Here is an 11,546-nt window from a genome sequence, read left to right on the forward strand (position 1 = left end):
ACTATTTGCAACAGACAATGAAATGATAGAGGAGGAAAAGTATTACTCTGGGAAATTTAATCAAGAATTTATGATAAAGCAGCCAAAGGGAATGTTTATTTTTTAGCTTTTCAATATCTTAAATAAAAAGGTGATGCGGTTTCTCACGTTTGTTTATTTTTCTCCTTACATCATCCTTATTGCCTGATGCACCTCTGTGGAAAAAAGACACACTAATCGCTTTGCTAATATCAGTAAATAGATTATCACCCCAGACTGATAAATGTTTCGCCGTAGCACTCACACAACATCCTCAATTCAGGTATTATTTGGGAGACAGAGCGAGAAATGTCAATATCAGGAATTGTTTTGCTCATTCAGCTGATAAATATTGCGTACAGAGCTGTGTAAATTCTTGTCTTGCTTTCAATAGCATGAAAAAGAAGCAACTCCCTGTGTAAGAATCTTTCTTTAACAAAAAAGAAAACACAAAAAAACAATGTAACAGCTTTTTATTGAAAAGGCTGTTTTTCCACTTAATTGTCACAGCATTACATTTGTTTTGCCTCGATTTTGTCTGATTTTGAAAAGCTATTCTTTCATTTTTAGTTGGTTCAAGTAATTAAATAAATAAAAAAAGCTCAAAGTAAAGCTTAACAGTGAATGAGTGGTGCTAGTTCAAAAAGTAGTTCTCATCTATTGCAAGTATTGCATGTACATCATAGCACAGTATGAAAGCTCCACCAGTTCTGGCTGTTTCACTGGCCACTAAATTGGGCTGTAAAAAGAGAAGACAGCAAGAAGCTTTAGAATTTAGTGTAAGAGAACTGTCTTTTTTGTTCATTTTTCTTTGTGTTTTAGGATTATTTTGGTAACACTATAATAAAATTCCTTAACAAGCTTTAATAATACATTAACAAACATTATTAACCTGTTTATAGGGTGTTATAGTAAGATATTTTTTGGTGCAATAAGACGAATAAAGTTTATCAGAATAGAAGAATTATTCATATCAAAAGTGAGACTGTTGTCTAAATAGGCCATATTAATAAACTGCTTACAAGCTTAACAAATGTATAAACTGTCCTTGTCAACATTATAGCAGGGGTGGGGCCTGTTATTTCAATTTAATTCTAATTTTAGTTTTATTTGTTGTTTTTTGATAAACATGTTTTGATGATTTCTTATTTTTTTGCCCATAATTTCACCACTACTGACTCAAAAATTGGAGGGCATTAAGGCCTGTGTTACGTAGCTCCTCCCCTGATCTTGTAGCAAGACAAATCATAGACGAGTGATGGGCGACTTTTTGTGTTGTTAGCATAATGTTTTTCAGAAAGAAAAAGTAAAGCAAAAAAAAAAAGTGTCAAGCCAAGCACTTCAGTTGTGAATTTTCCATGGCTGTGATCTCCCTCTTAATGGTTTTGAGGGAAGATAAGTAGGGTTTGAAGTCATCTCCAGACTTTACATTGTCAGAAGCAGCTGGTGCCATGGAGGATGTTTACCTTGCCTGGTCCCTGAGCTTTGATATGCAAATGGGAGTTCACAGAGAATGAGTGATGCTCTGCTCTGGCCACACTAAGGCCAGAGTAAACACCATCCTTAATGGACAAAAGGACAGCCACAGTAACTCCAGTACAACCGAGAGGCACATTGATTTCCCATTTCTTTTTCCTCTTTACCTGAATTTAAGGTCACAAGTTTTCTCCCAGGGTGGAACCAATCAATGATTATTTTCGATTTTAGTAGCACCCTGACATGGATAGGTCAGAGGCAAAAGACAGGAAAGGAAAACAGCATGACACTATATAATGTCAAGCTTTAGAAAATATCCCGTCTTTGACATCAGCCACATACGTCTACAGGAAACTCGGTTAGACTGTTAAAAAAAAAAAAAACTGTTTGATTTTCAACCCAAGACATCTCAATTTCTGAGTAACTGAGTGTAATCACTTATCCCACTGCTGAGTTTCTGGTTTTCTCAGAATAACTGCTCTGATTAAAATAGAATATGAAAAGACATCTCTATTAGCTTCGCCTCAAATTCACTGCCTCCTTTCAAAAATGATGCTGCGATGAAAAGATGTGGAACAAATAGAATCAGCTCTATGATGTTGCCTTATCTAGGTCATGATATAACCAGCCTATCTGAGTAATACTCTTGTGGCTGACGCTGAATGAAAGGAATAGAATAATAAAGTGCTCGATTGAGATGTCAGAACAGTCTGGCAGAATGCTGTTGGGGTAGAAAGCAGGGTTTGATAAGCTGTGATGCCTTTGTTTAGGCAGCTGGGAGGGAGAGATGGACGTGTCAATGCGCAGCTCTACTTATGTTCGGGAGCGCTGGGGTTTTCCCTATCCTCTCTCAGTAACTCTCTTCCTCCCTCCCTCTCTCTCTCCCTCTCTTTCCATCTTTTTTTTTTCCCCATGCTGCCTCTCAGACTGCTTTGATCACAGTACCCTTTGAAGCAGGGTTCCAAAATGAAAACGAGGAGACAGCAGAAGTCACACAAAGTTCACGCCTAAACTTCCTGCAAGTACTTGCAAATTGCACATCTTTATTACAGCATGAGCTCTGCTTAAAGAAATTGCATTTATGTGGGTTTGTTGTTTAAAAAAAACAAATACGAATAATACTAATTTGTTGTCTTGGCTTCTATTAATTGTTACCATTCCCATTCATTTCAAAGACCCACTCAAATGTAAATAGTGTTTTTTTTGGTGTTTGTGCAGCATTTTTCTCTTAATAGAGGGCATAAATCGAAAAAAATAGGCTTGAAATTACATTGCACCATTCTGAAGTAGACAAATAGATACATGTATGTCATCATTTTTCTCATCTGAGCAGCATGTGGCTTAAAATTGTAAGGCTTCACTGAAATATCACCATTTTTGTTGCAGCGATAATTTTAAGTTGGGGTTGTGAGGGGCTGTAAGCTAGCAGTAGGGTGTGTAAACTCAGGAATCATGGGAAATGAGGGGGTTACTCTGTGCTAACGGTCCTGCTCACAAAGACAAATTTCTGATGAACTACTGCCACTCTGCAGAAACTATGTAATGGAAAACAACAGTTTATTTTAATTTTTTTGCTCTAAAACCAACATAATCATGATTAAAAGATCACTGGGTACAGTTTAACAATAGATCAAAAGATGATTGGAGTGGAATTCACTTTCCAAGACTATAACTGCTATGTTTATGTTGACTATATCAGCTGTAATTCAAATTAAAAATGTTTAATAGACAAAAGAAAGCTAGAATTTAACATCTACTTTTTGTAATCATTTCTTCTTTTACAGATGAAAGAGCTCTTTTTGTGCACAAAAGCCAAATTGCTTCTGCAAGAATCTATATAAATAAATATATAGCTGTCTAAAATCAAGCAAGCTTTCTGATGATTTGAGTATTTTTTATGTTATTATTCATTTTTCTGGCAGTAATGCACAGTTATTGAGCTGCTCTACCTCAAAAGCCTTTTCTTATGCTCAGAAAGTCAGAGCTTGTATGTAAATTTGCTCTGCTGCCCCAGAGGATGGAGTTTCTGCTCTCAAAGTCGACGTTACCTATAGGTCTCCAGCTGTCTGCTACAATCTTTGTCCTCACACTCTGGCTTTTTTTGTAGACTCATGAAATTGCTGCTCCTGAATTTTTGCCTTTCATGGACATGATTTTTTTTTTTTTCAAATCCAGCCAATAAATTGAACCACATAATGCTGATGTCACAATTTCCCCAGAGATGCATTCACTTTACTCCCCAGTGTGTCCCTCTGACTGTGACTTCCTAACTGACTCACTGTGAGCACCTGTAACCTTAATTCAGCCGCAGGAACAATCCGTTTTTGCTGCATCAATCTCAACTATTATTAATGTCAGTGAATCTTTAGAGGCAAAGTGGGAAAGATCTGCAGCCAAAGGTTCTTTTGAGCTGCTCTAAAAAACATTTTTATCTTTAAAATAAAAAAAAAAAAGCCATTGAACTAAACATAAATAAACTTTGAGTTTGGGTTCACTCCCAATTCCTACCAAGAGTTATTGATTATTACTCCTCCTATGTTGAACCACAGTTCTTTTCTCTAAGGTGCAATTATTAATGCTTAAAAAAGCTTGTATTGATGATTTCTCAATCTTTATTCATAATGATGCTGATATAAATAAAATAAATTTGGATGGCCCTAGATGCCCCTTATGCCCCAATAGCTCCGCCCCTGCACCTATATTTGTTATTCCTCTTCACATGCTATTTACTGTGGAAAATATTTCAAAGAATGCATTACCATGTCAACCTTTGACTCTCATGAGATTAATTACTTTTTGCCTGTAAGAGTATTTTTTTCATGCATTGCATGTTTGCTGTTGGAGATACGACACAAGGTATGCTCTCCACGGCTCATTTTGCCAAATTGATTTGTGTGTCTGAACAAAAGTGAGAGCAACACTAACAGAAAAGTGCTTAAAGCGCTTAATTAGCTTAATTGGCAACAAGTAGGAATCATGATTTGTTGTTTGGAAAAAAGAGCATCCTAAGGCAATCAAAGACTTTCAGAAGTTTTTATTAGACGGAGCTCAGTACTTAATGAGTGTACTCAGCACTTAATGAAAAATATATCTACAAACTTATCTATGAAAAATTAAATGAAAAATGTATCTATTTTGATCTGGTATCTTATGAGGCTGGAAAACCAGACACAATTTGAGTTGAGCATTTTTCAGAAAGCATATTTTAGCACTGCAGACAAAAGTTCAAGGAGAATTAAAAAATGAGCACATAAAAGAGGAAAACTTTCAGTCGGAGAAAACCTTCCTTTTATGTGTTGTTTTGGCTCGACAAGAGGAGCAGGATACCCATGGTGCACTGCCAGCAACGAGAACAGGGACTGAAAACAAAACACAGCTCGAGATGGGAAAAGACGCACTGTTCTCAATACCAAAGCAAAAGTCGATCTTTCCCTGTTACACTGTAGTGAGCAAATAACATAAAAGGTGAATAAACAAATAAGCACTTTGACTAGAGAGCAGCACAGCCCAGCATACGCATTCCAGCTAAAGGGTGTTTAGTATCCAAGAAACTCTTGAAGTTACCTCTATCTCTCCTTTTTCTTATTACAAACCCAGTTTAGTGTCCACAAATAAAACAGTTTATAAGGAGCTTGCAGACGACTTCATGCAGCATTTATTAGGTGACATGGTGCAGGGCCACAACATCTGAGACATCTACGGGGAAAAAAGCAAATGAGTTCCCTCAGAATTACAATTTAATAGGTATTTATGTCCTTGGTCAAAATTCCGACTACCCATTATTATCTCCTACCTATTCATGAATGTCTTGTTGGTTTGTTGAGTTCCATATTTTTTATTTTTTTTCATTTTTTTTTAAGGGGATCCAACTTATGTGCGATTTAAAATAAAAAAAGAAAGAAAATAAAAAGAAAAAGTGCACTGTGACACGGAGGATGAAGAATTTAACAAATGTAGTGATTTGAAGAGCGTAATTGACTTGTTAAGATGTTATTAATGCTATAGTTATCTGAATTATTGTTTGTATGTTGAGATAATGGACAGCACGAAGGTGCTGTGGTTAGCGCTCTTGCCTCACAGCATTGAAGCCCCCTGGTTCAAATCCCGGTTGGGGGACCTGAAACAGAAACACCTATGGGGGACCTTTCTGTGTGGAGTGTTCCTGTTCTCCCCATGCATGTGTTCTCCGGGGACTCTGGCTTCCTCCTACCAGCTAAAAACATGCTTCATAGGTTACTCTAAAATTGTCCACAGGCATGAATGTGAGTGTGTGGTTGTGGTTCTGCAACAGACTGGCGACCTGTTCAGGGGGAACCCTGACTTTGCCCACAAGTTAGGCTCCAGCAACCCCGTCATCCCAAAAGGGAGAAAATGGGTTAAAAAAATGAATGATTGATTACCCCTATGTTTGAAGCTACTGGTAGAGAAGTTTCAATATATTCAGTCTTTTTTTGTTATTTATTCCATTATTTTGATATGTCTGTTGCTGATCTTCTATTTTGCTAAATAGATTGCAACAAATATAGGATTTTTTATTGCATATTTTTTTACTACTGCGACTTTTACTTCAAAACGATTTACAGAAAAATACATTTTTTTTTTTACTTGTTTTCATTTTTTGTTATTTTGAATGTTCATTGTGTAAAAAAACATTGATATATTGTATATTCGTACAAGTTAATAGTATTAACAAAGCACACTGAAATGAGACTTTATTCGTTGATCTTTTGAACCTCCCTGTTCTTGTTCAGGGTCACTGAAATGCTGGAGTCTACCCAGCTTCTGAGATGTACAACTACTCACATACATATCTGAGGGAAAACTTGGAGTCACCAATCAACCTATGAAGCATGTTTTTGGACTGTGGGAGAATGCCCGAGTGCCCACGCATGCGCAAGGAGAACATGCTAACTCCACAAAGTAAGACCCGGGACCCTCTCACTGTATCACCAAGTAAAACATGAACACCTAAAAATCTTAAGAAAAAGAAAACCTTTTTAATTTTTTATACATGCATTTGCATGTGGAGTAAAGTAGTTTAGAATAACAGATCAGCAATGCATAAAAAAACATCTGATCTTCTTCCTCCTGCTGTCCTGTCTCCTCCTTTGAGTTAAATAAAAACTATCCCAGGGCAAAGTGGGTCAACATTTCAAATCAAAGACCATCACTGACCCTGATGGGTGTTGCCAAGGTCTCCAGCATCAATCAAGAGGAAGAACCAACGCAACAAAAAGGATAAAAGATGGACGAATGTTAAGACAAACTGTAAAACAGACACACTGTGAGACAGTTGCTGCCAAGGTGCTGTCTTATTGACAATCTCTCCTAATAACTTTCAACATAATTTAACTTGAGATGACTGAAGACGAGATGAGGAAAATGTAGAAAAGGACCAAACAATGAGTATCTAGATGCCAACATATTAATTGCTGACGCCTGCTGAGGGTCTTTATGAAGCATTTTCACAGAGGAAGCACCTGAATTTCACCGCAGACACATTTACATAAGGCACAAAGTAACACAAAGGGCTTTTAAGATGTAATCTCAGAGCATGGCGTGATTTAGCTCCTGCTTTAATTACAGGAGTAAGGCAGGAGTAAAATAGGCGGTTAGTGTAGTTTTAGAGGTGCAAGCTAAATTGTCTGTGAAACTAACAAATGAAAGCAATTAGCCAGTTAGCCCCCCCAGTCATCTCCACAGGCTAATTAAGAAAGCAGGCTGGAGAGTTTTGGAAAGAAGGAATTAATTCCCAATAAACAATATGGTGTATATTTTTGATATAACTATAGGCTAGAAAAGTTGTGATTTTTTTATATTTTTATTCAAAGTTGTATGTTTGCACACATGCTATGACGTATTCTGCAAATCAAACAGAAAAAAAGAACAACTTTGTAATTTAAATGAAGCAGTCTAGGAAAATCAGAAAGTTCCTTTTATAAAATATTAGAAAAATACTTGGAGAAAAATATATTTCTCCCATTTTTATCATCTCGTGAGAGAAAAGGAATGCGATGGGAGGCAGTGACAAAGCGATTTGAAGGAGATAAATGAAGGGATAGAAGGGGAATTCAGTAAAGCATAAACAAAGTGGGCAGGAGAGAAGAGAAAGATGATGAGGGGAGGTGGAGATGAAATGGGATGGAGAGAAATGTGGATGGATCGGATCAGACAAGGATGCAGGATCTTAGAATGAGAAGAGGGAATATCGGTTCAGTGAAGTCAAACTCCTGCAGGCCGCAGGGATGGCCCAAGAGATCTGTTAGAAGGATGCAATCTTCTCTTCTTTTTTTTTCTCTTCTCTATCCAGTTTTCCTGCATTTGATTTTGAACGACACAACCAAGCATCAACTAATAGCATGATTGCTCCCACCTCGGCAGTGGCCATCCATCTCCTCGTGGCCAATGCTGCAGACACAGCGGCCCAGTGGTACCAGCCAGTCTCCATCCGCACCACAGTATAATTTGGGCGTGTCTCTCTCTTCTGCATTCTCCACACATGCACCTCTCACTTCCACCAAGGAGGATGAGTCCATGTGGGGCACCGTGTCAGGAAATGCTGCGAGGTTCCTCAAAGTCGAAGGGCAGCGTTTGTAAAACACCTTCAGGGATGGAGGGAGAAACACAAAACTTTGAAGCGTCACCATCCTTTTGAAGTCTTTCTTTGTGTTTTCCATTGATGCAAACCTAAGTCACACTCTGTTACCAGACCTTGACAGACACAAGAGCGATGCAAGCGCCGACGTCTTGAAACGCCAAGTAGAAGCCTTTCTTTGTCACTGGTCCAACCTCCCTGACCTCGGTGTTGAGGCGAAGGACACGGTCTCCAAGATCGGTCTGTGTGAAGCTTTCATCTGCCGCTATGGTGTCCACCTACAAGTCAAACGAAGAACGCGTTCAGCCCTTCCAATTTTGTTTTATGCTTTATTATTACTCACTAACAACCTTGGCGTAGTCGGTGGGTCGAAAGCGTGCTCCTGCAGAAAGAGGTTCTTCTGTCTGCATGTAGAAGAGGTTGAAGGTTTCTTTGCAGGTACCAGACACCCAAGGAATGGAGTTACAGTCACGGAGAGTGAAACGCAGCTCCACATATACCTGGATCAAAACAGACACAAATCAATCCAAATTCAGTTTCAATTTTGCCCAACTTGTTAGATTTATTATTATTTTATTTATTGTTATTAATCAATGTCCTATGCTTGCTACAAGAACCAATGTAACAATGAATCATTTCATTGTATTTAAACCAAAAAAGTGTTGTAACTAGAATTTGGAAATAATTTCTGCAGCAAAACAAAGAGGAAAAAAGTGGTTCAACCAGATCTTGTTTGTTTCTTTTTAATGATACACATTTTAACATCTAAGAAAACACAACTTATAATTAACAAAATTTACATTTATTCAAAATGTGTTTAATTGGATAAATGTTCCAACATGCATTAGCCATCAATGTTGCCCCATTAACAAGCTGTGACAAAGAATGATTCTCTTTTCAGGAATTAGAGACAAAGTCACATTGAAAAACTATGTCTCAAAACTATCTATTTTAAGGTTTGATGTTGTGAAATGGGCTGCACGGTGGCGCAGTGGTTAGCGCTCTTGCCTCACAGCGAGAAGTCCCCGGTTCAAATCCCGGCTGGGACCTTTCTGTGTGGAGTTTGCATGTTCTCCCCGTGCATGCGTGGGTTTTCACCGGGGACTCCGGCTTCCTCCCACCGTCCAAAAACATGCTTCATATGTTAATTGGTGACTCTAAATTGCCCATAGGTGTGAAAGTGAGAGTGAATGGGTGTGTGATAGAGGCCCTGAGACAGACTGGCGACCTGCCCAGGGTGCACCCCGCCTTCGCTCGTCAGTAGCCGGGATAGGCTCCGGCACTCCCGCGACCCCGAAAGGGAAAAAGCGGTCTGGAAGATGAATGAATGAATGAATGTTGTGAAATAGATTAAAGTCTAAGAAATGCCAAACCCGCTGTGCAGCTTGTCGCTGGATCCATCCAGACCTCAGCCAGTTGTTCTGGTTTGGCTCCATTACATGGCAAACCTGAAAGGTGTGAATGGGTCTGTTGTGCTCATCCATCTCTGTAATGGCATCCCACTGCAAGATGCAAGAGAAACATATGAAAAATTATGTCAGTTTATCCATATAAGTAAAAGAATAATCTAATCCTTAACTCAGTTTAATCCAAAGAGATTAGAGAGAGAGAGAGACCACATTTTCAGGTTTAACATCTTACTCGTGAAACAATCATTTGGTTCTATTTTATCCACAAGAGTATTACTTCTCTTTCCAAGAGTTTCAAAACTTGGGGGGCATTGGGTCCAACCTTTTGCTCCCTTTTTGTGTAAAATTAGTTGCCGGACTGAGAATAAAGTGTGCTTTAGAAGTAAGTAATGGCTAAGTTGAGTTTATAATCAGTTGATAACGGCCAGCAATCTAAAAAAAAGAAATTGATCCAAACATGGCATGAGAAAATGACTCATCAAGAGGCTGGCTCATATTTTTTGCTTTTGTTTTGTTTATTTTTGTTTCACTTTTGGAGGTTTAATCTGAAGTGTTACAGTATGTATGTTTGAAGGATAGAGAAAAGAAGAGAGGAAACAGGTTCAAAGTTATTTGTCTAATACATCTCCAAATGTTCTGCTGCTTAAACAAAGTATAAAAACTGTATTGCAATAGGCAAGACTTTGTGATTAAATAAGAATACCTTCTAAATGGCAGAAAGTAAATGACAAACGTGTTTTTTGAATAAAGAGAATCCAAATGGAAATCTAGAATAGGTGAAATACAGAACAGACTCCCACTCCGATCATCTTTTGATATTTTTTAAAAGCATTCCCAGAGGTATTTTAATTATGACTGCTGTTTTTAGTCAAAATAAAAAAATATATATGTCATTTTCTGAGGACATAGTTTCTGCAGAGTGGCAAGAGTTCATTAGAGATTCACCTCTGAGGTGTAGGCAGGACTACTGGAACAGAGTAAGCCTTCCCCCTTTTCCCATTATCTCCTTGTTTACACTTTCTCCCACTAGCTTACAGCCCCTCACAACCACCCAACCTAAGATTACCGGGGCAACAGTTTTGATTTAGATGCCAGCTCAGACGAGGAAAACATTGACGTGCATGGACCTAGTCGTCTAGAAATGGCTTCTATGCCACTTCTATAAGCTTTTTCCAATGGCATTTTTGTGTCTGCTCTTAATTCACAACAATTTGAATGAAGAAAAACTCATAAATGCAGTTTTTATCCTAAATTATTTCATATATGTCCTGCATCAAGAGAAAAATACAACAAGAACATGTCAAAAACACTAAAAACCCAGTTTTCATTGAAGTTGGTCTTCAAGGCTGACCCAGACCATATAAAATACCAAAACATTTCTCATCAGCTGTAATAAAGTGATTTTTTTTAGTCACAGACAGCAGAGGATATAGCCAAAACACAAACATTATGAATTAAATCTACATGTAAATGGTTTTACTTGCACCATTTTTGTGCATCTGCATGTATAAGAATGTCTGATAATCAACACCATTTTCCAGTATACAGTAAATGGGTTTGTTGCATTTTCAGTAAGTTTCAAAAATAACAGAAACTTTACGGACATGAGACACAAACAAGCAGGAAAATGGGAAATGTAGTTTTGCATGTTTGATGTGAAGAAAGAGGCATGCAGGGAACTTATAGTTGACAAATAAACATGTAAGTGATGTATTGAGTTGTTGAGTTATATGGAATCGACCTCAACATAACCCACTGTTGTGTACTTGTGTTTGAAATAGTCTGTTTACCAAAATCCATTTGGAAAATGTAAAACTGAAAGCCAAACAAAGTGATATGTAACATTAAAGGGATGATCAAAGTAATGTAGATAAGGGTGTGTGGTGATGGGGCTGAGCAGCTCCCTGGCACACTCTCGCAATGCGGCCTGAGTTCCCCGCATCACCCCACCACCTATATCAACAGAACAAACCTTGTCTTGTTTCAATCAGGTGATGTAAAATCAACCAACTCAAAACCAACTCAAAGGGTGATACAGAAAAAACACA

The 11,546-nt window shown here is 38.0% G+C and overlaps 1 protein-coding gene across 1 annotated transcript in view; it reads right to left on the reverse strand.

The window, feature by feature from the left end:
* LOC112160736 (ephrin type-A receptor 6) overlaps positions 1 to 11,546 on the reverse strand; it is a 62,775-nt gene that overhangs the window by 19,381 nt on the left and 31,848 nt on the right. Inside the window, exons 3-6 of the mRNA XM_024295505.2 lie at positions 9,463 to 9,591; positions 8,440 to 8,589; positions 8,206 to 8,367; positions 7,868 to 8,096 (exon numbers count right to left, since the gene is read on the reverse strand). Of these exons, the coding sequence (XP_024151273.1) occupies positions 7,868 to 8,096; positions 8,206 to 8,367; positions 8,440 to 8,589; positions 9,463 to 9,591 (670 nt within the window). The remainder of the gene's footprint in view (positions 1 to 7,867; positions 8,097 to 8,205; positions 8,368 to 8,439; positions 8,590 to 9,462; positions 9,592 to 11,546) is intronic.

Source organism: Oryzias melastigma, linkage group LG3 (genome assembly GCF_002922805.2).
Source record: "Oryzias melastigma strain HK-1 linkage group LG3, ASM292280v2, whole genome shotgun sequence".
NCBI lineage: Eukaryota > Metazoa > Chordata > Actinopteri > Beloniformes > Adrianichthyidae > Oryzias > Oryzias melastigma.